The sequence below is a fragment of the Alligator sinensis genome, unplaced genomic scaffold (assembly GCF_000455745.1).
Source record: "Alligator sinensis unplaced genomic scaffold, ASM45574v1 scaffold290_1, whole genome shotgun sequence".
In the NCBI taxonomy this organism is placed as follows: domain Eukaryota; kingdom Metazoa; phylum Chordata; order Crocodylia; family Alligatoridae; genus Alligator; species Alligator sinensis.
The window spans coordinates 234,656-260,577 of record NW_005842755.1 but is presented as its reverse complement, the minus strand read 5'-3'; the positions used below and the strand labels follow the sequence as shown (position 1 = coordinate 260,577).

At 42.4% G+C, this 25,922-nt stretch overlaps 2 protein-coding genes across 5 annotated transcripts in view; one reads left to right on the top strand and one right to left on the bottom strand.

Annotated features, from left to right (window-relative positions):
* Positions 1–20,814, top strand: part of FAM169A (family with sequence similarity 169 member A) — a 64,859-nt gene extending 44,045 nt beyond the window's left edge. Inside the window, exons 11-15 of one of the 4 annotated variants that reach the window (XR_003096441.1) lie at positions 219–357; positions 12,416–12,581; positions 14,106–14,312; positions 15,264–16,556; positions 17,240–20,809. Coding sequence is in view for 3 of the 4 variants with exons in the window: in XM_025216640.1 (XP_025072425.1) it covers positions 219–357; positions 12,416–12,581; positions 14,106–14,312; positions 15,264–15,818 (1,067 nt within the window). In the remaining variant the exon portion in view is untranslated. Of the gene's footprint in view, positions 1–218; positions 358–12,415; positions 12,582–14,105; positions 14,313–15,263 lie in introns of all 4 variants that reach the window. The other 3 variants (XM_025216640.1, XM_025216639.1, XM_006034625.3) reach the window with 3 other exon arrangements.
* A 1,476-nt stretch (positions 20,815–22,290) lies between these two features.
* NSA2 (NSA2, ribosome biogenesis homolog) overlaps positions 22,291–25,922 on the bottom strand; it is a 6,395-nt gene continuing 2,763 nt past the window's right edge. The window contains exons 5-6 of the mRNA XM_006034624.3: positions 24,415–24,607; positions 22,291–22,586 (exon numbers count right to left, since the gene is read on the bottom strand). Coding sequence (XP_006034686.1) covers positions 22,519–22,586; positions 24,415–24,607 — 261 coding nt within the window. The 3' untranslated portion in view covers positions 22,291–22,518. The remainder of the gene's footprint in view (positions 22,587–24,414; positions 24,608–25,922) is intronic.

Genomic DNA, 25,922 nt, shown 5'->3' with positions numbered 1-25,922 from the left:
CAGAAAAGGTTGCCTACCTCTGGTTCAAATATTTTGAAATCTGGAAGAAAGGCACCGTACACTTAAAAATTAGTACTTACAGTGAAATGCTATTTCAGTTAGGCTCTATCCATGGCCACTTCAATGAAATAAAAAAAGGATTTGTTGTCTTGATCTAGGAAGATAGTGTTTGTGCATGTAGTTTTTTTCATTTCCATTAATTCTGCTGTTTCTTTAAGAGTTTGCTGTTACTCCTGTTTCTACTCGGACACGAAGCAGTCATTTAAAACGTCCCAGGATAGGAAAAAATAGCAAGGAATCTGAACTTGAAGCTCCACAAGGAGAGGGTGAGAACATTCATCAGGCATCAGAAAGTGGGTAAGGCTGTAGTTTTTCATTCTGTAGTTTCAATGGTGTTAGAAGTATATAATGCCTATAGGTACCTGCTGTATTCTATTGCAGTGTTTCTCAACCTTTTAAGTAACAGGTACCCCCTAACTTCTGAAAATGTTAATAAGTACCCCAACTCTCAATTTTCCAGGGGTTTTGATATTTACAGACTAATGTGTGCCATATGTTGGAAGAAGGGCTGTGTATATAAGGCCGTGATATGACAGATGTCTGATCTGGGGTGGGTAGTTGCCACCTTTTACACCAGGGGAGCACAACTCAAGTATGTACGTGGGCTAGAGGTGATGTTGGCCAAAGTGAGGAGGGCTGACACCAAATTATTGCTGGGGGAATTTAAATTTTTTGTCATAGTTTTGAAAGGAGGAAGGGCCAAGAGAGAGTGCTGGGGTACCTGCATACCCCCTGCCTGTGTCTCGCGTACCCCCAGGGGTATGCATACCACAGGTTGAGAAACTATGTTCTGTTGGACAGCAAAAATGATTCTACCCCTGCTTTTGATCTAAATGTGCTGATTACCTGATCTGATGGGGAGGTAAGCAAGCTGTCAACTGCAAAACGATTACACCAAAAATGATAGTTTGTGCTGCTTGTATAAACTTGGTGGATATTGGGAAACACAGAATAAACACAGACTTTACAGAGCTTACTTACACGTCTGGTTATACACCAGTCTGCATTGATGGAAAAAGATCTGTGTCCCCATGTCATCATTTCTTATGGTTTGTTTTTGTTGGAAACGGTAGTTATTTCACTTCAGAATAAATTTACATCATAGTAATGTTTATATAGTTGTTTCGGTGTTCTGCCCTTTCACACTGCTTTGTGCCCTGTCCTAATTGGAAGTGCTGTTTATGTGTGTGCCCTTTACTGCTTTGAGGGGAAGGGTCAGGTGACTAGATGTCATCTCCCTGTTTTAAAAGTTGATGTGCAGCCAGCTATTGTTCATCAGTGTTGCAGCACTCCAGGAGTTGGCACACCTACCCTATTGTTCTAGTCCTGTGCTGTGCTGCTTCAGTGTGCTTCCAGATAGAGCTGTGCTGAGTCTGTGGATCACCTTGCCCCCTGGGGAAGAGGGAAGAGTTGTGAAAACCTTGGAGTCTAGACATGCATGAGGTAATTTCTGATGTGATAGCCAATCAGGGTCATAACTGAGAAACCGTGCAGTGCTGTTTTAAAATAAAGGATATGAATATCGCTTACAAAAAAGCAAAGGAAAGCATCGGATCTCTGGCAGTGCTCCAGCTACTTGCCCATATTATGAGGAGGTAAACAGGATTTGGTAGGAGATAACAGCTTTGACCATGCTTCATCTTGGACATGGCTGATACAAAAGAGGACACAAAACTGTGAAATCAATCACTCCTCTGCACAGAGATGCACCTTGCAGCAGGAGCTCTTCAATTTTCAAGAAAACCCAGCCTTTTTTCACTGAAAGCACTCAGGCTGCCAGCAGCACTGCAGAAGAGACCAGTAAGCATTGTTACTTTTGCGTTGGTTGTTGTTGCATGCTGTGATGCATGCTGGTATCACTTTACCATCTTGGATAGATGTAAGCTAATATCCCTTCCATGGGCAGATCCAGGATTTTGTAAAGGGGGTATGAGAGCAGCAACAGTGCTGCAGGGATGGTTGCACCCTTTCTCACAAGGGAAGGCAGACCACACTGCAGAAGCAACAGACAGGGTCTTTTTTTAATTCCTTCAGCCAGGTAACAATCTTCCCTCCTTTCTCCCTTCTGTATACACAGTGGCATGTTCCTCTCCTTTCCCCTCCCTTCCCCTTCTTGCCACTGTTCCCACTGTTCCAGGATGATTGGGGGCAGGGGGAAAGCTGCATGTGGAGCCAGTTTCAGCCAGAGACCGTGTTGGCTACAAAGGACCAACTCACAGGATCATCATAAAATTCTAGTTTATTGGACAGATGCAAAAGACAGACGATAAACTTTGGTGCTGATCCCCTCAAACATGCACACATTTATGCGCATGCACACACACGCTCACAGTAGCTATCTCTGAATACTGGGCAGGAAGGAGGAACCTGTCTGCCACTGCTGCTGTAGACTCCAGCTGGAGTGGGCAGGAGCAGCTCTGGAGCCTCCCCCACCCCTGCCTCTGGGGCAGCCGGAGACAGTGGCAACAGTGGGTGGAGGATGTGAGAAGAGAAGGGGGATAACATGCTTCTGAGCATATGGGGGGAGGAAGGGGGAGGAATTCATACCTGATTCAGGGACTTAAAAATAAGGTGTTCAGAGTTCGCGAGAATGTAAGAGTTGACCAGAACCCCTTGCAGTGGTTAGTCTGCAAACCACAGCTACCCATTTTGTATGGTGGCTCCTTCTCCTGCCCTTCAGTATGTTCATGAACCAGCTATGCCAGGTTTGAAAAAAAAAAAAAAAAAAAAAGTATAAAAGTGTTTAAGGTCCATACTTTTAATTCACGTATGTGGTGTTTTTAGATCAGAGATATCAAACATGACTTCTGGGCCATATTTGGCCCATGGAGCTCTGTGATCTGATCTGTAGGTCTCAGACCAGTTCTGTGTGCTATAAGCAGTGTGCAGAACTGGTCTCTGGCATGTGGGCTGGACTCAGTGCTGCAGATGCTGCTTACAGCACAAGAAGTTGGTCCAGGGCATGTGCTGTATGCAGCACCCATGCCAGAACAGCTATATGCAGTAGCTCTGAAGCTGGGCTGACTCAAGTTGCATCAGAGCCAGCATACAGGTACCCCATGCTGGCCTCTTATGCCATGTGCATCACACGTAGGTGGTCCAACCCTGTGTGCTGCATAAAGCACATGCTGGCCCTACTCCAGGGCTTGCTCTGCATGTGGTGCACAGGGTCAACATGGGGTGCCCTGCCAGACTGGGTTCCAGGCTGTCTGCGTGTGCTGGAACCAGCTCACAAGACCAATCTGGACCAACCCCAGAGCCAGTGCACAGGGCCAGCCCCATGTATCATATGCAGAGCAAACCCTGGAGTGGAGTCAGCACATGCTTGCTTCTGGGACTGGACAGGTCATGCACACTGCAGGTGCCACAGGCAGTTAGCATGGAGTGTGTGCTGCGTGAAACACCCTGCTGTACTGGTCCTGTGTGCTGGCTCATGTGGCCTGATCTCACCTGAAGATTGGCCCAGTGTTCCCTATCCAACCTACAGGGCTGGATTAGATGAACATTCCTGGTTTAGATGAAGCAAGTGAATAAATTGGTTCATCAGTGTAAATTAGTTATGAAAGCTGATCTTAGCAAGTCGTCACTACATGATCTGATAGCTGCCTTTTTAAAATCTTTTTATCAGTACAAATCGTAGACTTAGATTCTTGATTTTGATCAAGAAGTGAACTGCAGGACTAAGCAAACTCTAGGTAGGAAATGCCATGCATAGTGCTTCTAACAGGACACTGAAACTGGATTTCAGTGTGCCTCACCCATACTAGAGTAGTGGTAATGGCAGAACAACACATGGGCATGACCAGATGTGATATGAAGTGGAATTTTAGATCTTGAAACTATTCTGATATTGCAGAGCAAGGGTGCTTTCTCTTGAGTTGCAACTGAGATTACTAAGCACCTCCAGCCACATGTGCCATTAGGAGGTACTGTTCTGAATAACAGCAAAGTGGACCTTGCTCAGTTTTCTTTTGCCTTTTATAAACAGCTTCCTTTGCTGTTTAGTCCCATTGATCAGGGACAATTTTCTACTGTTAGGTAGTTCTGGTCTGTACTCTCAGGTTGGTTCCTGTGTTTTTATCCAATGACTTTTAATGTAAAATGCATATGCAGTCCTGGAAGCAAAGGCTGGAACACAGGATTCGTGGGTGCCCCAAATGATTGAGTTAGTCTTCCCCTTCCCCTTCTTGTCCACTCTGAGGTTCCTGGCAGATATTAATTTAATAATACAATGAGATCTAAGCAATTTTATCTCAGATCCTAACAATTGTCTCTATGCCAGATGTTCAAGGTCTGGCATGGTAGGATGTGCACTTGCTGGAATCTGGAATAAGATTCCCCAAATCCTATTATTTAGTTAAATCAGTATTTGCCAGAGTGTGTAGCTGACTGCACATGCACTGGGGCATGTGGAGCTGGGGATCAGTAAGTCATGGAGCTGCCATGGACCTGTGAGCCTGGCAGTGGCCTGCAGTGTGGCTTTTAAATGACCCTGCCACAGGAAGCCAATAGGCTCCCCACGCATGGGGACATTTAAAGCCTTGGCATGCAGCCCAATGGTGGGCTGTATGCCACATGTTCAAATTTAAAGCACAGTGCAGAACAGCCACAAAGATGTTCTATATTAAATGTGGAACATCACTGTGGCTAGTTTGCCATTTTATCTTGTGATAACTTGGCTGAACATGTGGCATATTACAATTTATTACATGATTAACACTTTAATTGTGTGATAAATATAATGCCTATCAGGGCCCTGACCTAAGGAATCTTGAATTCTTAACTGCATACTTGCATATCTTCAGCACGAGGGTGGAGAATGGCCCTACACCTAAACCTGTGTATAGCCTGATGGTTAGCACACTGAGAGATAGGAACTTGACCTCAAGTTGTGTAGAGAGCATCAAACTCCAATCTCCTGAACCCTGGGTGAGTGATCTAACCATTGTACTGTTATATGAAAGGTGGGCATTGACGCATGTTTCTGAATGAAGGTGACCGTGAGTTGTTTTATCTGGGACTCAGTGCTGTCAGCATGTGCTCAGAGTACATCTACCAGATCACAACCTTCAGGGGGATTTAGGTGCAGGGATGATTAATTTCTGGATAGCAATTGGATTGCTGTGTTAGGTGGGTGGCAGGCTGATCAGCTCTGCCAAGATGGCAGTGTGCGGGCCAGCTCCCGGTCCCATCCTCGCCGGTCGCAAGCCAGGCCCGTCTGTGTGCACGCGAGCTGTGGCTGGCAGCCCAGGCACGCGGGGCCGGAGAAAAGCCGCGGGGTGGAGTAGTACGCTCGAGCTAGAATCAGTCACGGAGGCGTAATGGTTGATTGAAAAGATTATTTACTTACACCGGAGATGGTCGCGGTGCAGGCTGGACAGTTTCCAGGTACAGCTCCGCTTCAATCCTCGTTGGAGGGCTCTAAAACTCGGTTCCCAGGATCCTCGGAGTGGTTCAGACTCCGTGGTTTCGATAACTGGGTTCTAGGGTAGGGATTCGTCTGGACTGTGATCGGTGACGGGGAGAGGCTAGAGGCCGTCGGTGAGTGGTGCCCCGGAGTTTGCTAGGCTCCGGGGGTTCGGCAATTGAAGCCTCTATCGCCTTCTTAAGAAAGACGCGCTGGGTTCGAAAGGACCCACAGCGCTTAGAGATCCTTCTCTCCCTCCATCTCTCTCTTTCTCTCCAACTTGGGCGGAAACCACTTTTCTGCACGCGGGTTCTCTATAACAACAGAACACTCCGTCGTGCAAAAGAGCTGCAATTCGGCGGGAACATAATTTAGCGGTGCCGAAGCGCACACAATCAAAAAATCCACAACTTTGGGTTGTGACAGGCAGCAACTATGGCATGAACAAAAGCAGAACTCTAGCAGTCTTGGGAACTTTACTGGCAGAAACGTAATCATCTATGGCCTTCCAGGTAGCTAAGGGTTAAGTGGGGGTTATAAACATGGACTTCAGGCACCTGAAGTCTGTCAGAGTCTCAGTTTAAGCACCTTACCATCTTCAGACTCTCCCAATATGAGGAAGAGGTTTCAAGGATGGCATCAAAAATTGTAGTGTGAAGAAAAATGTATCTGTGCTGGTCTGGATGCTGTAACTGGTTGTTACTTTTTTACATTAGAGAGTCTATACTTGAGGCACCTTGATAGGTATACCACCGTTAGCCACAGCCCAATGTCCATCCAACCTGCAAATGAATTGTATTGGGAGAACCCCCCCGCCCCCCCCAAAAACAAAAAACTAAACAAACAAACAAAAAAACAGCAAAAGAGGAGATATTGAGGGACTGTGAGGAAGTCTCTGAGGAAGGAGAGAGAGCGTCTCACAATGGCTGGGGTTTCTTAAGGGTGGAAAGCCAAAGGACGGAGAGGGACCCCTCTGTTACCAGGGAACTGGCAGAAAAGGGGTGGCCTTCCGTTACTCAGGAAATGGCAGAAATGGATGGGACAATGCAGAGGCAGCTGATGGAGATAATGTGCAGGCAAATAGAGCATGCTTTCTGATAATGATATTGAAACTGCTGCTCACCCACTGCTGCTGCACCAGCCTCAAGGTTCAACAGCTCCAGTTCTACAGAATTTTGAGGCTCTTCCTTTTTGGGGGCAGCAGGCCACTGCTAGAACCCCCTGCTGCAGATCCTTCCAGTCTGGCACCAAAAACATGATCCCTTCAAGTCACATGTGGAGTTGCTGCCATGGCATTCTAACCCCCAGACTCCTGCACATGTGGAGAGGCCAGTCACAGTGCCTGTTTGGCTTTCTGCATCAAGCCAGAAGTTCAAAGCTTGTGAACTGAAACCTTGTCTTTTCATTCAAACCCCTTCTGCTGCACAGCATTCACACATTTGTACTTCAAGAAAATGGAGCGGGGATTTTGTTTTTAAAATGTATTTTTTTAGCTTTGTGTAGTGGCTAATGTGTTCCTGTACAGAGGAAGACTGTTGTACACTGCTTGTGACCTCTACAAAGGATCTACAAAGCATGTCTAACAAAATTGATCATGTTGACAATCAGTCCCCTAAGATGGTGGGCCACAGGAGTGAAAATGACCAGCCACTGAGTGCTTAAGTTCCACAATATTAGAATTCATTGACCCACAAAAGAAACAAGCGAGACTTCACAAAGCAACATCCCACTGCTACTCAGGGAAGGAACCTTGGCTACTGCTACATTTCCTCCAGAAAAAATGTGTGCATACCATTCTAGGTAAAATAAAGGCATACAAAAGCACCTTACCCAATGCTGATGCATCCCCCACCCTGAATTCACATGAATCATTCTGTTTAAAAAATGGCTGTCTGGCACACTAGACAAATGTAGTATAGCAAAAGATACCCCATGTAGCCCAGCAGACTGTGGCAGGACAAGCAACTCAAAAGTGTAAAGGAAAGCATAGTTCCAAAATGATAAATACTTTGCATGAAGTTTTTGCACAAGGCGTTCCTGAGAATGTCTCCCGATTTGTCATTTAGGAGAGGATGTCTTTGGGTTGCTGAAAGCATCTTGAAATCTCCTGGATTTCTGCCCCCTTGTCCTTGGCGAGACTCAATCCTTTGTGCTCTCAGATGTTGTGAAGACCCAGCAGGCAGCTGCCCAGTTGGTGGCTGGCATTTACCTTCAGTTTCCAAAAGTTATGCTCCACTGTCATCCTGCTCCTGCTTTAAATGGTACTTAACAGATGCTTTTCTACAATCCATATGTCCAGTGAAAAGCTTCATCATCCTGATGGCAGAGGATGAGTGGGTTCTTACAGGCCTAACTGTCAATCTGTCCATATTAGTCTGGTAGCTACTGATCAGTAACAGTCAGGGTTGTGAGTTTTCAGATGGCGATGACAATATTCTTCTGAAAATAAAAGGAACTCTCATCTTGGTGTAATGCCTCTACAGTGCCAGGACAGGCTCTCCCTGGATGTGCAGGAAAGTGCCCTGTCATCTCAAAATTTGGCCTGTCATGTCTAATGAGCAGTCCTCTCAACTACCTGATGGTTATTGTGTGAGCCCAGAGAACCTGCTACACAAAGTAAATCCATTATGAGAAAGGTCTGTCCTAAAGTGACTATTCGACCTCATTCTTCTTGTTCATCCTGCTTCCCCCCCTCTACTCATTGCAGCTGTAGGGTGAAAGGGGTAGCTGTAGCTGCTGTTACAAAACCTGCAGCCAAACTTCTTGTAGTCAGTGTTTGGCCTGAAAAGTTGCAATCCTGTCAGTGGCAGGGACATACGTCTTTGGAAAGCCATTGTGTATTCTCATCTAGCAGAATCGCAGAGCAAAGGGTTTTTGGTTGGTGATGATGATGGTTGATGTAGAGTCTGAAAGTGGCTGACTACTCACACTTTCCCATATGATTCACTATTATAAGAGGAATTGTAGGACTTACAGAGATTGCCATCAGGTGTGGAACATAGTAGAAACTATCTGGAAGCTACCAGATATTTAATGATGTGCTGCCAGAACCTGGCAATACTGCAAAGGAGTGTGGTACACCTGTCCTGCACAGTGATAAGTGGAAATCTCCCCATGTGGAAGCAGTGATCCATAGTGAAGTAAGTGCTACCTGTTTGTTTGGATGAGGCTACTGATTTCCAGTTAGCACAGAGTAAATCTCATCACATGGACGAGCCCAGATTTTTAGTTCAATTGTGCATTAATCTTTTTTGGTATTGGAGTCATAGAAGAAATAAGTCTGGAAGGGGACCTCAAGAGGTCATCTACTCTAGCCCTGTACTCAAGGCAGAATCTTACTTGATTAAATCATTGGTCTCCTTAAGAATCGAAGTCTAAATATGCCTTGATCTAAAATTATGGTCAACCATTTGTGATGTATGTGGATGTGTATTTGTAAACTAGAAGCTAAGATGCAATAAATTGTCCGACTTCCATCTTGTTTGCTAAAACAATTCCTGCAAAGCTATGTATACACAAAAATACTGATTGATTTAGAAAAAATATCAGGGGTGTGTTAACAAACAAAAAAGAAATACCAAAGGGCACTGGTAGATGTAGAGAAAAAAAGGCTTTACTGGAAGAAGCGGTGTGTTAGGTCAGCTCGGCTCTGCAGTGTCTGTATAGGTTGGGCACTTGTCTCTAAAGCTGATTCAATCAGCTATTAGATAGAAGTGCCAAAAAAGCCATGCTGAAGCACTTGATCTATACAGATGTTGGGCCAGCTGGGTTCCACTAATGTGATGCCTCTTATGGGCATGTGCTGGGTTTGGTGCAGGAGTGTGTGGGGTTTAAAGTAAAGTGTTGAGGTTTCTTTGTTTTGTTTTTGTGTTTTACATCAGTAAGCAGCCAAAATGCCACAACTCCTCAGTTTTCACAACAGAGATAATCTTTCTTTTCACTCGGTATCTCTCAAACTTGATTGTTTGGGTCTGTAAAAAACAAAACAAAACAAAAACAAAACAAAAAACCCAACACACAGGGTGATTCAGAGGAGTTGGGATGTATTCTATTACAACAGCACTTCAAATTAAAGCCAGGGAAACAAGATCAAGCGACCTCTTCATAGTAATTGGAATGTGGCTTGTGTAAAATACCTGCGTTCCTATAACGTGTCCATCTGGCATCTGTTATCATGGCTTGATGAGCAGGGATGGATTTCCTTAGAGAAACCCGACCCAATTAAAATGAAGAAATTTTATTTCATCAGATTTCCAAGCTGAATGCCTTCATGTACTCTACAATTTTCCCAGTGAAGTGGTAAATGGAACCAAAGAGAGACTGTGCTGGTATTTATGCACTCTCAGACAACGTGCTCCTGTATGTTGGACAGTGTCTGAAATAGCTAAAATTAATTCAGTGCATCTAAAGTACCTGTTTCACAGATAAGCACATAATGCTTCATGGTTCTAGCTACAGAGAATCGACCTTTGGGGCATTTGAGAAGTTGGCTGCTATACCTCAAAATTAGGAGAGTGGAGATTTATGCACTACCACTACCAGAAGCAAGGTAATGAAATGTATGGTGGTATGAAGTAACCTGATACAATTCAGGTGTGCACACTATTGTTTCTTTGTTCATATATGAAATTTAAAGGCACTTAAAGCTGTAAAGTACTGCAAGGTAAATGTTCTGAGAGAACAGTACCTTTTGGTTACATCATCTGTTCACTTCTAGCCATTTGTATCCTGTTCATTGTGGTTGGTATATCTGCTATCTTGAATACTTATTCATTTATATGCTTTATAGATCCTGTACCATTTTACTTCTACAAAGTTTAACAAGCAACAAAGTTGTATGAGACTGTACTGGAATTGGGATAAATTGCTATTTTTCTTCACATCTTCCAAATTTCCTATAAGTAAGGGATTTCCAAAGCAGAAAGCCCTTGTGAAGATGTTGATTGGTTGGTTGTTTTTCTGTGTTAAATTCACACGTAGAGAGAAATGTTTGTTTTATATACCTCTGCAGTAATAATTTAGTTAAAAAAAAAATTGTAAACTGTTCAGGGGTTGGCCACTGTCAGTTTTTTGGGGTTTGATTTCCTACTTTCAGATGGTAAGTGCATAGTTGTTTTATTAAAAGTAACATCTTCATTCAAATTATGGTATTTTTCCCATTCAGCATGGGAGGAGGGGGTAGCCCCTTTCTTGAATTTGAGTACAAGGTGGGGAGCAGGCAAGTGGATGCTTTGGCTTCAGCTCTGACACTGACCCAGGCTTGGGGTCAGTCAGAGCTGCAGCCACTGCTCTCCCCCACCACCCTGCTGCCTGTCATCTCAAGTCGCAGCTCCAGCTTTGTTTGCAGCTCCAGCCCTGGTGCTGGGGCCTGGCCGAGGCTGGGGATGGGGCAAGAGCTACTGCTGCTGCAGCCACTGCTACTTGGTCAGGCAGGGGCCAGTGACACTAGATGCTCTATGCCTAGGGCTAGAATAGGACTGGAGCCAGATCTGCAACTGAGGGTAAGTGGTGGCAGAGGGCTCAGGCATTGGGGAGAGCAAGTGCCAAGGGGGTGCAGGTGGCAGAGGGGCCAATTGTGGAGTAAACAGGGAGCAGGCTGCTTGACTCCACTGCCTGCCCTCTGCCGCTGCTTTTCCCACTACAGCAGTGAGGGGTACAAATTTAAGATGACTCTTCACTGGTTAGATACTATACATGGATAATAGAGGTCCATATTGTATTGGCACCAATAAAAAGAAAATTGACAGTATCGGTAATTGGCTTTTTTTGGCTGATGTGGCTGATTAATGTTGCCAATAAATGCCACGTGTGCGTATTCAGCCACAGCATGTGTGCAGCCAGCCCAGCAACTTGGAAAGCAGCATACGGCTGGTAAGCCGGGGGGGGGACAAGGGGCATAGGGGTGCAGATTGAGACCCCTGTGGTGAGGGAGGGAAAGGGGCTGGGGCAGGCACTGCCTAGCTGGGGCGGGGCACGGGACTGAGCCTCAAGAGGCTCGTCCGGGGAGGGGGGGGCAGATCCCACTGCTACGCACACCCGAGAGGAGCCATGGGGAAGGGGGGGGGTATGTGCCCCCTGATCTGTGTGTGGAGCAAGGGTGGGCTGCTGCTGTGGGCTGGGGCCAGGGGCAACACCAGGCTCTTCCTAGTGGTGGGGCTGGACCAGGTCTGTGCTTGGAGCAGGCAGCGGCAGCACTGGGAGGGGGGCTATGGGGTAGCTACAGTGAATTCTGGGGTGGCTTCAGCCCACCCTATAGCCTCTACAATGCTGCCGCCCACCCTAAGTGCAGCCCTGACCGAACTCCCCTCCTTCTTCCCCTTACCCCCATCAGGAAGAGCCCAGTGCCAGTCCAGAGTGGCAGTCTACCTTCACCCCATGCACAGATCCAGGGGGGCACACACCCCCATGGCTCCCCTGGGGTGTATTTTCAGATGGTAAATGCATAGTTATTTTATTAAAAGTAACATATTTATTCAAATTACTGTATTTTTCCTGTTCAGCATGAGCAGCGCCTGCTCCAGCCCCAGCTCCACTTGCACCCTCACTGCAGGGGCCACAATCTGCCCCCACCCCATGCCCCTTCTCTCCCACCCCCTCTACCTCTTCCCCCACAACATACTTACCAGCTGGACACAGCTCTCCAAGCTGCAGGGCTTCATATCAGCAATTGGCATTGGCCAATAATGGCTTGTTAATAATTAGCCATTGGTATCAGCCCAAAAAAATCTTTATCAGTGCACCCCTAATGGATAATTATAACAAATTTATAAATTTTCCATGTATAGAATCTATATATTTTGTGGTCCTCTTAAATTTGAAACTGTTGGATTTGAGTAAGTACAGTAAGTATTTATGTGGGAAAGTCTTTTTTCATTGTTAAATGGCACGTCTTCAGTGATTTGTTTAATCTAAAATAAATAAAAGATGGCATCTAATTTCCTGTTGCAGGCTTGAACCTGTTGCATGCGCCTCTGAAAGTTCAGAAGAGTTAGAAGAACGAGGAGACAATACAGTTGAAAATGAGGAAGAATCAGTACCTGAAGATGAGGACACATCGTTAATGGAAACAGAAGAGTTACGTACGTCACCATCTGAGAAACAAGATGAGAAGCAGGTAAATTCTGAGTGTACCTGTAGATGTGCTGGGTGTCTGCACCGACATGCTGTAATGCTTGATTAATTGAGTCTACTGGAGTGTGGTAATTACTGCGCTCCACCAGCCTCCTGCATCTTGTGTATCAGTGTCCCTGCGCTTCAAAATGGTGGCAGGGGTGCTTGAACTAGTGCTCCTTGAACAAGCTTTCATTCAAGTGGCCGCCCCTGCCACCATTTTGAATCATGAGGACACTGGTGCATGAGATGCTCTGGGCGCTTTGATTAGAGCAGCTCTCAGAGCTGGTTTAATTTTAAAGTGCCTCCTCTCCTCCAACCCCCAGAGCACATGTGGAGCAAGTGTCCTGAAATTGGTTGGATGAGACCCAGATGGTGATGGTGACTGAGGAACCTTTTCTTTCCATTTACATCTGAGCAAGAGCTAACCATTTTTTCTGTTAAATGTGCTCCTCACTGCCATGACCCATGCTTGTATCTCCTTTTATAAAGGATTATTGCAAGCACAATTTAAAGCTGAAGCTGATACAGAATTAGAATTGGGGGAAATTTTCCTTGATTCTTACTGTGACCATTAGGGCCCATAAGATCTTCTGTAAGGTGAATCTCCCCTTGCCCCCAGCTTACCTTCCCAATTGCTGTTTGAATGTCACAAAGACGTTGGAGCAGAGATGAGAATCTGATCCTATATCCCTAAGGAAAATGTGACCCTTTCCAGGAACTGGTGGTTTGTGGTGTAATTATGATTCCTGTCAATTTTAAGCATGTTTTGCCAAAATATTAAAAGCTTAACTATTATAAATATACCTATTTCATTAATAAAAGTTTTAAAAATTAAACATAAAAGCTATGTCAGTGTATAAGTAGAATCTTTTATGCTGTGTCTGTGTCAAAAGTTTGGCCCTCGACCTTTGTTATGGTGGGTATGTCCACATTGTAACTCAAAGGTCTGTTTGCAGCTTGTAGAGACATACCTGAACTAGGTTTAAACTTCCATCAACAACTACATAGCCTTGGCATAGAAGGTCCAGCATGGACTATGAAACCTGGACCATAGATAAATATCTAGTTTATACTGAACTTCATGCCACTATAGATACAATACTACCAATATCCAAGCTAACTTGGGTATCTTTTTACAAGCTGCATTCACACTTTTTGGATTGCACTGTAGACATACCTGTTGATGTTCTAGTGCAGGGGTTTTCCACCTTTTTGGATCAGTGTATCCCTGGTGGCTGGACATGGAGCAGTGTATCCCCGGCAGCTGGATGCGGAGCAGGGAGGGGATGCGGGGGCTGGCACGCAGCCAAACATGGAGTGGGGGCAGCCACTGCACGCGAGCTTCTCCCATGCCCGGTTGGGTGGGTGGTGCCTGTGTGGTAGTGCGGGATGGTGCATGGCAGGGCTCCATCCCCACCCACCCGTACTCCCTAGAGCCTTCTCAAGTACCCCTGGGGGTATGCGTACCCCTGGTTGACAACCCCTGTTGTAGTGCATTGGCTTGACTTCATGAATGTTATTTTAGGAAACACCATTGGAACCACTCAATGGTGAGCTAACAGAAGAATCCATCAAGACATCCCTTATGGCCGAAGAAGAAAATGCTAATGAAGTTCTAGATGGTGAATCAAAACTGCAGTCTGACAGTCCAGAAGAAGAATCTTTAACTGTGTTTGTTCCGTTAATCCTGGATTCTTCTGCAAAATCTTCTGAAGACACTGCATCAGATAAGGTGAAGTAAATGCAACATAATATTTTTAAATGTCTTTATACAACGTATACACCTTGCTTATTTCTCTAACTAAATAGATACAGTGTATGAAGATTGTGAATAACTTGCAAGAGCAGTTATCAGACCAGATGACAAAGGTCCATAAACAGAACAAAGTGAGACCGCTTTCAGCATTAAGACAGACAAGCCAGACAGGAATAAAAACAAAATTATTTATACATGTTTCTGATTATCCCTTATCCCTTTTTCAGAGGTACCTCTTGGCATCCAACACATTTGATTCAAATTGCAACTTTATATATAAATTATTTTTAAAATTGTTACTAATTTTTTTGCTAGCATTCAGTAGGAAGTAAGTCAGTATCCATTATAATTAAGGAAAAGAGGCTTTGGTTCAGTTTTTTCTAGCAATGCTCAAATACTAGGAAAATGGTATGATTAAAAACAAAACAAAACCCCCTCTATTATGGTTCATTAATTTCTGCTCAATCATTAGATTTTTATAAAATGAATGGGTAAGAATAAAATATATAAATAAAGACGGCAATTATTTACTGGTAAAATACACAAACCAGTGAACTATAAAGACCTATGCCATAAGAACTATGGGCTTAAGGGCACAGGTAATATTACAGCCAACAGAATGATAATTATTGGAATGTCAGATATTCGTATTTCTTGAGCATTCATTTCAAAATATTCCCCTTGTACCTCAGGAATCCTTTGAATTTATTATTATTCTAAGTAAGAAAAATTAGGGACAACATCTCTAATTCAGAACCCAGGCCCAAGTGAAGGAGAGGAGAGAATTAGATGAACATTGCCCACTCCTGTGAACTGCTCAGTGATTCAACTGCCTTTTGAAATGGCTCTAGGTTCAAAAGTAGTTGGTACCTTACATCTTAAAAGCCTGAGTTGTTCCACTGATTTCAATGTTTGACCTTCCCCCAGGTTTTGAATGCAATAGATTCAGAAATACTGCCAGAAGAAAGCACGTCTGTGGGAAAAGAGGGAAGTGAAGAAGAGCAACAAGAAGTTGAAAGGAAGAAATCATCTGTTGAAAGTGCAAACACTGTTACTTCAGCATCAAAGGAAGAACCATCAGACAATGGCCTTCCAAACTCTGTGATAACTGAACCACCAGAAGAATCCGTTTCTGAAAATGTGTCGCCCAAAACCACTTCTTCGTTGGAAGAGCAAAATGAGGAAGTAGGGCGCGACTCCCAGGAGGCCCCTGTTGTCCTTGGTCAGAGTTCTTTGATAGTGGTTGAACTTGAGGATGTCTCATTCCAGCAACATTCAGAAGGGCAAAAAAACCAATCAGAAGAGCAGTCTGAAGAGTCTGCTGAGCAGATGGATCAGTATACACAGACAGCAGCAGAGAGAACTGCTGACAGCAGCTCAGAAGAAGCAGAAATTGAAGTACCAATAGTAGATCGAAGGAACTTGCGAAGAAAGGCCAAAGGATACAAAGGGCCACCCAAGAAGAAAGGAAAACCAGCTTAAAATGAAGTATTATTTAATCCACCTATTTGTAAGGAAGTTATTTTGTTTGAAATGATAGGGTATTATTTAACCATGTGGGAGACAGGATACACACACATTTAAAAAATTGGGTTGGATTTCCCTTCGGGATTCACCACCTTTCCTTAACTTCTCTTGAATTTTTAACCACTACATGTTGAGCTTCATCAGGGTATGAAAGTAAATGGCCAGTCTCCTCCTTTTATAAAGGATAAATACTGAATAAACATAAAACTGTGTTAATAAAGCAACAACTTGCCTTTAAAAGCTTTTTTTGTAAGAACTGTGAGCAGTGAGATTCTGGCCCCAGCAAAATTATTGGGAGTTTTTTCCATTGACTTCAGGAAGCCCAGAATTTTACCTTGATGTTTATAAAATTGCATTTGCTACCTGAAAAGATTAACAGGACAGGAGGGGAAATACCATATGTACTAACAGAGAATATAGTAAACAAAAGTAACCTGGCACAATTATGGATCTCAAAATGAGTGCATATACAGGACCTACCCATGGAACTTGATAGCCCCAAAATAGCATGAACAGTACTAATCATTTTTAATAATTTTTTTTAGGTGAGCTCAACTTTTCCATCCCTAATTCCAGACCACTAATTTGATAATTATTTGAAAGATGGCAGCTAAGTCACTGATATGAAGCCCAACCAAAACAAAGTCTCGTATTGTGCGCTGTGGTAATGTAGCTCAATAATGAAGCTTTTCAGTTGAGTTTTAATGATGTTTATATGATAAACTACAAGTTTCCCAATGTATGTTTGCTAAGGATTAGTTTTGCAGCATCGTGTGTGTGTGTGGTTATACCCCCACAGTTACAGAACTATTTGACCTCCTTCCCAGCTACGTACATGTGCTGAATAGATTCTTGATCACTTATTTGTGTGCCATGTTACAGAAAATAAGTTGTGAATTTTTGTTTAAAGTGGGCTGAATGGGAGTGGCACTACACATTTTCCACATAGTGGATATGTTTGGCAGCTGTTAAAAGTTGTACCTTCAGATGTTGACTCCTGTGAGCCCATAATTTTGACACATTATTGTTTTAACCTCAAAGTTTAGTGAGGGCTGCAGCAAATGTCTTTGAGGCCAAATCTTTTGTCTTCATATAGCTACCAGGAAATTGTGAAAAAACAGTAGTGCCCTTAACTCCAATATAAGTCTAGGGATAAAGGTTTTCCAGTTTCATAGTTTCTTGAGAGGGAACCAAGCATGTAGTATTAAGACAGACAAGGCAGTCAGGGAAAAAAAACCAAGATAATTTATATACGTCTCTCTCACTATCCTTCATTATTCCCTTTTTCAGAGGTACCTCTTGGCATCCAACAATTTGATTCAAATTGCAACTTTATATATCAGCTATTTTTAAAATTGCCATTTATTTTTTTCCAGTAATGAAGCTCCTTTGAATAATGGATAAAAACTCAGGAATAAATAAGAATAGTGGTGTGTGCATGGAAAGGAAAAAAATGGTACTTGGCTACACAAAGGTCCAAAAAGGTCTCAAACAAAGGTAACTATTTCTTTTAGGATTTATAAATAAAAGGTTCACTTGAATAACTTTAACAGTCTTTTTTAATTTTTATCCTCTGAAACAATTGTAAGAATCTGTCTTGATTTTATGGCTGTACAGTTTAACTTTTTAGATATTTTCTTATCTCTTACTTCAGCTGGTGAAACACCACTATCTTCTTTTTAATCTGTTTTGACTCACTTTAAAAGAGTGCAGGTTTTTAGCAGGGTGTATTGCTTGACTTCTGGGTGTGGGGTGCATGGAATCATTGAGTTTAATTTGGATTTTTTTGGAATGTTGCACTTTGTTGTAACTTTTCCTGTCAGTGTACAGTTGTTGTATATTAACTTTGTGGATGAGAAGTGTAAACAGAACTTTCCATGATTATTTGTAAATAAATACATTCAAGTGAACCTTCAGCATTTCTAAAACCAATTAAACATTTTCTATAAAGCACATAGCAAGAACCTTCAATTATGTATACTGTGGCTTCCCTTTTAGTGCTAAGATGTGTTGTAAAAATAGGCAAAGTGGTGGTTGGAAAATGTTACATTTTTGTTGCATCACCAAGGGTTGGACTACTTAAGGGCTGGTGGGGTCAGACTAAAGAGATGGTTTTCACAAATAGTAAACTTTTAACAAGCAGAAGACAGAGCTGCAAGGAATTAAATGTTGTTAAACAGTAATAGTCTTATGAGTACATCAGCTGATACAAAAGTATCTACTTTAATTAAAAGTCACTTTTATAAAAATAATTATAATTGGGTCCTAACTCTTTCAGTTATTTCTAGATTGTCTAGTGCTCAGCAGTTTTTCAGATTACATATGCTGTGTATACTGTTATTTTGTATAAGTAAAGTCAGTACGCTTAATTTGGTTCCTTCCTTTCTCCACTTTCTTATGGCTACTACATATCTGGCTTTTACATTAGGATATCCTCTTTTAGACATCTCCCGATTTTTTTTTTTTTTTAAATTCGGAAAAAAAAATGTAGTAATGCTATTGGAACCAATTGCAGCTTCCACTGAAGTCTACTGGAATTCTACTATTGATTTCAGTTGTGGCAAGAGACAAGATCTAGATGCTGAATCTGATCTCGCTTAAACTGGTTTAAACTCTGAGTACCTCACCCAAAATGCTACTACATTGGTATTTCAACCAGTATAACTGAGATGAGATGAATAATAGCCTGATTGTTTGAAAAAACAAAACATAGGCAACAAATGGATAAGTAGGAATTTGTACAGCCATTCTGCTACTACCCGATGACCCTTTTGTCTAATAAGATTGTACCAATAATTTTGAACCAATTAGTGCAGTTACTTCTGCAAAGAAATTATTTTGGTGTTGACCCCCCTGCAGCTAATATTATCTGGGTACTGAAAAAAAAGATGAATGTGGTGCAGAAAATTGCATCACAGTCTATACCTTCTGCTTGTTAAAGCAAGGAGAATGTCTCTGAGTTGACAACAAATTAGGTCAATGAAGAGTTTAAATTGGAGAAATTAGCCTTTTTTAGGCGTGGACAATATACTTCTTGTTGTCTAACTTGCTTATTAGCATTGTACTATTACACAATTTTTAAGGTCTTACTGCACCAGCAATCAATAATTAAAACATTGTATGACTTTATACAGTTTGTACCAAATGTTATTAAAACATCCTGTGGAACAATGCCTGTAGAATTAAAGCAAGCAGTATTATTCTAATTTTTGTTTAGTCTAGGAATAGAGCTTATAGAACATTAAATTGTGGTCTCAGCTCACACTTGGATGATAAATGGTTTCATATTTGAACCTGTTTGTTCAAATGTCTTTAATGTATTGTTTGTTAATCAGGAATTACTTTGCCTCTTGCATTCTTTCCTGTTTAATGACTTTTTCCCATTTCGTGCAGAATTCTTGTTTGCCGTTTTCATGCTTTTTTGAATTCATCACATGAAAAGGTTTTTCATATCTTCAGAAATGCTTTTAACTCTTTCAAATGCTGCTCGCTTATCCCTTACCATTTGCTGTTTTCTGCACCATCACACTTCCTGTTACACATATGCAAGCAATAAATAGTCCATGTATTGGCTTCTATGCTCCATTCTAAGTGATGGCATTTTCAAATTTTATTTCCAATAAGATGTGTTAAATTTATTTTCTGAAGTGTGCTGTTAGGTGTTTTATAAACTTACTTGTACTATGTTTATAAATCTTATGGAAAATGTGTTGCTATTCTAATTACTGTGTTAAGTCTTGTTATAGTATTTTTGTTTTTCCTTTTTAGTATTGTCTTGCTTTTTGAAATGTTTCAAAGTAGTAATTAAACTTATATTTTGTGAGGTTTTTTTCTTTACTTGTTTCAGTACTCGAGTGCCCTCTGCTAAACAATAAATATTTTCATGATTAGATTGGTCCACTGGGCATTATGCAGCTAACTGTAGTCGTGTTTATAGTACAGCAACTGGTTATATTTGCTTTAGAGGTGGTGGGTCTTACCTGTGGGAACTCCAATTACATAAAAAACATGCTTATCTAATTGTTGATGGCATCCTGTATGTGAAGATTTAAAAACCCACTCATCTGAAATGCTAGTGATAAGGCCTGGGACCAGGTATACATCTTCATAAAATAGCTTTTTAAAAAGAAATTTGCTTATAGTCATCATTATGTTCAAACCAGTCATGTCACTTTGTTCTTTCGTTGCATGAACAAAGTTTGCTAGAAATTTGTTTACAATTCAGAAACCTGGTGTTGGGTAATACACTGGACTGGTAAGATTCCCCGCCCCCCCCAAAAGACCAGAACAACTTTTTCAGAAAAATGAAGTTAAGCCTGTCAGTGCAAGAGAGAACTTTGCACAACAGCCTTTGTAATTTAAAACATTTCAGTTTGCTTGTTGTTTCAGGGTTAAGCATTGGTATTTCTATTGGGCTGAGATTATCCCTTGCCTGCAAAAAATAACAATTTCAGGTTGGACATACCTCTTTGAGAGTGGGATTGTAAACTAATGGAATTGAAGTATGTGTGCATGTTTGCAGGGTTGTGGCATTTTTTCACTTTGTACTCCAGAAGGTTTAGCTTCACCATTATCACAGTGCTGGAAATGGTAACTATTTAAGTTATATGCAGTGGTACATGGCAAGTATGCCTGATAGTCCTTTTTTTCATAAGTACCTCTGCTTTTATACTTTAAGTGATAGATAAGGCATATAACTGTGGAGAACATGAGGTACAGACTGAAAAGCCAAAGGTGTTATCATGTGTATCTGGTCATGTATCTTACTGCTTATGGTTGTTTCCTACAGTGCTTTCTATTCAACACAGATTCTTTAAGCAGGAAGAAGGATCTGCATGTAACTTCAGTTTTTACCTCCTAGTCCAGTGGTTCTCAACTGGAATGCTATACAGTGTTTAGTGTGCAAACATGATTTGCAAGATAAACCCAGAGGTTTCATATAGAAATCCATGCATCACAAACACTGACCTGTAGTGGTTTTTCTGAGTTCTTTATAAAAGAACTGTTAGTTTTCATTCATTTTTTGATGATGGAAAAAAACAAGAGCTGGTATTTTCTGAGGGGCACCAAGTCTAAACAAAGATGAGAATCATCATCCTAGCCCAAACCTGATTTGAAGTTCTATTAAATGATCTTCAGTCAAAGCATTTCAACTCTGACAAAAACACAAAGTTACTTAATGATTTATTCCAAAACTAGTTGTAGTCTAGACCAGTGGTTCCCAACCCCCAGGCCACGAAGGGTAGGCTGCCAATCTGCAGGAGCGTTGGCTGCCAGATTGGAAATCTGGAACTGACCGGCATATTGCAGCAGGCAGCCATCCCTTCTTTATACACAGTTGGCTGCCGCTTTGCGGTATGCCAGTGCATGGTCTAAAAAGGTTGGGAACCACTGGTTTAGATCATTACTTATGATCCTTTCTCCAGAGAACCAGCTCCTAGTAATAGAAAAACAACCTTTTGCAAATATCTTGAAGAGGGATAATGCTCTAGCTATAATTCTGACCTGAGCCATGTGAGAATAGATTGCACTCCTTTCCTTCTCCAGAATACCCATGGAATATGGCATGTACTACCCTGCTGATTTTGAGTTTCACCCTAACTGAGTTTATTGGAGAAGTGGTAATATGCTCCCTGTGCACACTGTAGTTCTTCCACAAACCATTATCCACAGTTGCCTAGCTATCATTGGTACTTCATCTGGACTCTTCCTGAAAACTGTAGTCTGTTTTCTTCCCTTAAAGATCCTTTTAGCTTAGTACATGAACCTGTTGGATGTGGTATGTGGATAACTGTCTGCTAGGGCTGTGCAAAATTTCAGCAGCCATTTCATTTTGGAGGTGTTTCGGTGCCTGAAATACCAAATCTGAAACGAAAAGGAAGGCTCTGAAACTAAACGAAACCATCCAAAACATTTTGGGAATGTTTCGGAGGCACCCCCTGGGAAGAGTCCCCTGCAGCCCTCCTTTTAAAGTACTGGGGGGGGGCTGGGGCCGAGCAGCCATGGGGGTTTCTCTTGCAGCTCCTCCTGCCCAGAGAGGCAGGCACAGCCAAAGGAGCCGTGGGAGAATCTGCAGCTGCCCAGCCGTGCCTGCTTCTCCCCAGCCGAGCTGAAATTTTGAATCAGTGCTGAAACAGCGCTGAGACTCTGAAACTGTATCTGCTGAATTGAAATGGAACAGCGATCCAAAACACTGAAACGAATCACTGGCTTCCAACACAGCCAAATCCAAAATGAAACAGGGCCGTTTTGCACAGCCCTACTGTCTGCCCCTTATTTCCCAGTGGCAAGATCACCACTCAGATTTCAATTATTTTCCAGATTACACTTGCAATTCTCAAGTCACCTATTGGAGAAAAAACAATTACCAGTTTCAGTTAATTACAGAAACCTGAAAAAATAAATTTAGAACAAACTGACAACCCAAAACAGAAAAACTGAGAATTTATTCTGGCATTGGTCAATGGACCCATCATCATCATCATCAAGCTTTCATAGTTGTTTCATAGTTTCAAACACTTAAGTTGTTTAGCATCCTCTCTCTTCATGGGTTCAATGAATTCTTGTTCATTTAGAAGCTCTAAAGCTTTTTCAGATGGTCCTACCTACACCTTTACAAGAGTCTGGGTACAGTATTTATTGTCTGAAATGCCACTCAGACAAGCAGAAGTGCATTGATGCATCCGTCATTTTCTGGGTTGTTGGTTACTTGTGCATATTTCCCTAAAGGGGACAAAAAGGGGATTGGGAGTGAAGTTAAATCACATTGTTTTCCAATAGCTCCTGTTCCAACAGAAAATTATACACCATGAAATGTGGTAAGTTAACTCAGCCTTGGTTTAAAAGTTAGGAAAGTTAGGATTTTCATAGGCACAGTGTATAACCCATGGCTGGGCTTGGCTGGTGCAGCCCATCCCCTGTGAGCAGTGCTGCCTGAGCTGCACCAGCTGAGCCCCGAGCTCAGCCCTATCTGCTGTGAGTGGCATGGCTGAGCACCAAGCCCAGCCTCATCCCCTGCAAGTGTCACTGGGCTTAGTGCTTGGCAGTGCTGCTCGCAGCAGACAGGGCTGGGCTTGGCACTCAAGCTGGCATGGCTCCATCCCCTGCAAGCCTGGTGATTGTTGCAGGGGATGGGGCTGCGCCAACTGGCCCTAGCAGGCAGCATGTTCCCAGCTGAGCACTGAGCTCAGCCCCATTCCCCATTCTCTGTGAGTGGTACCAGGCTTGGCACTTAGCTGGGGATGTGCTGCTCACAGGGGCTGGGGCTGGGCTTGGCTGGCACAGCACAGCCCCATCCCCTAGGGCTGAGCAGCATTGCTCATATCTCCTGCAAGCAGTGCTGCCAAGCCCGATGCTGCTCAAACTGAACGAGGCTGGGCTCAGGACTCAGCGGTGCCACTCCCAGTGGATGGGGCCAGGCTCAGTGCTTGGCTTGTGTGTTGCTCATAGGGGATGGGGCAATGCCTGGGCTGTGCTAGCTGAGCACAGAGCCTGGTGCCACTTGCAGGAGAAGGTGGTACAGTGTATAAGTTGAGGTTACATTCTCAGAGGCCAAAATTGGGCTGCAAACCCAATTTATACACCTATAAATACAGTATGTTTGAGCATCTTAATCTGTCAAAGTCCTCTCTACAAACATTCCATTCTAGTCTAAGACTTTCCCAGCTGGTGTGCGGTCACAAATTAACAGGTGTACCACAGAATTTTGCCATGGCAATGAGCTACAATAAGCGCAGAAGTGTGGGGCTGGGGAATGCCTTAACAGGTGTGTTACAGAAAATGTGTTAATGTAAGTGTGCCTTGGGCTGGAAAAGGTTGAGAAACACTGGGCTAAGAGACTCCTGCTGTAAGACACTATTTATGCTAAAACTGCTGTTTGATCGTGTTAGGCATTGATCTTCAAATTATATTTTTCCAGTTTACTTAGCAGCACCCATCCAAATTCTAGAACAGTAATTAGACCCTTGGAACACCTATTTTAATCTCACTGAAAAAAACAGGATCTTCTCTCACCTACCAGTTCTGCCTCGTTTATAACAACTTCATAACCTACTGCAGTCATATAAAGACTTGTACAAAGGCTTAGCTTTATCCACTTTGAGTTAGTTGTACTGATTTCAGTGGAACTCTTGTGTCAAATTATTCACATGCTTAACTGTAGAAATGAGACTTTGTCAATGACACACAGCTAAGGAAGCAACCCAGAACTTAGGTCCAAGAAAGAAAGATTTTAAATATTTTACATAAAAAGTACAATTAAATATGCATTTACTGCATTGCTAACATTGAAGCCATAAGCTTGAAGTGCCAATTTATTTAAAACTAACGTGCTTATAAGACAGATTTCAGAATCGATACTTATTAGAAATGTACATCTATGATTGTTGTTCTTTTGCAGTTGCCAAAGGGTATTTGATGATAGATGGGGAAGCGGCCTGCTTTTGGGCCTCTCAATCAAAGACGGCAAGCTTTTTCCTTGCCCTTTATTCTTCTTCTTAAGATTCAAGACCATTTATACAATGTAGCTGATCGCTACTGGCTGGATACTTACCCCAGATAACTTTGCCACCTTGTGTCACAAGACCAAGCTCACTCACATTCACCTCTATGACTGTACCTTTGGTAATTACACCCAAAGTTGTGTACAGAGGAGAAGAGGGATTTTTCTTTACACCAAGGATAGGCAGGCAAAAGGTAGCTTTAAGTTCAGGATGAGTTACGTGAGCCTTCTTGAAACGTAAACCCTGCGACAAACAAACATTAGAGTGGTTTAGTGCCACACAAAATTCTTAAAGCTGTTGCTAAAAAGTTAAGATCCAGTCAAATCACATTTATTTCCCTAACCTTTTCTATTTCCAGGTATTACTGAAAAATAGTGAAATGAGCTGTAAACTAAAACAAAAAATCACCTATTTTAAGATACCAGATTTGTTAAATTGTGATAAAATAATCCGATACAAATTCTTGGGGGTGATATAAATGCATCACTTCAGATGCCAGCATATCTCCTTTTAAATTGGCATAGGGAGAAAGCAAAAAGTATTCTGCAGGCTGGAAAGAACCTCACCAGGTCATCTAGTCCAGCCTCCTACTCATGGCAGGATCATCCCTGGCTAAACCATCCCACTCAAGTACCTGTCCAGTCTACTCTTGATAATTTCCAGGGCTGGAGATTCCACTACTTCTCTAGGTAGCCTGTTCCAGTACTTAACCACCCTCCCAGTCAAAGAGTTCCTCCTAACCTCCAACCTAAATTTCCTCTGCTTGTAGCCCACCAGTTCCCTGACCTTGTTAAAGTCTGCTTTTCTGAAGTGCAGTGTCCTCATTCTGTTGATCATCTTATGATCTTGATCACAGTCATTTTGTGGTCACTATCACCCAAGTTACCTTCCATCCTCACACATTGTCAACCAGTTACTTCTGGTTTTGTGAGCAGCAAGTTGAGACAAGCTTCTCCCTAATTATACAGCATGTCCAAAGATGTCAGAGCTCTTTAGAAGGTATTTAGCTCTTTAGGCAGGTATTTTTAACCCCATTTTATACCTAGTGGGAGGTGGGGAATGACCTGCCTTAAAAGTACCCGAGCAGGCCAGTGGCAGAACTAGGAAGAGAGACCAGGTGGACCGTCTCTTAAAATCAGCCACATATATAGAGACAAATGGCCTCCTTTTAGCATTCTCAAGCATCTCCTCACATAGCAATTTCAAAGCTTCTTTCTTAACCTTCCTCTAGCTTCATACATTGCCAGGTAAGAGTTTAGAATACAGATTCTCAGACAGTGTCACAAAATCCACACAATGTTTTCACTGTGAGGTACGCACACATGATTCACAAGATAAACCTTGAGATTTCAAATAAGAATTCATAGCATTAAAAACATTAAAGATGAGAAAAAGCTTTTATGATCAGCATTTATCAGAGGAAGGGAGAATGTAGATTGCCACAAACAATAACAGAAATGAGCCTGATATAGGACAGTTTTAGCTGTAGCTCTGAATTATCACAGAAGAGAAAGGGAAGTCTTAATAATGATAAATAGCATAGTGATTCAACACTACA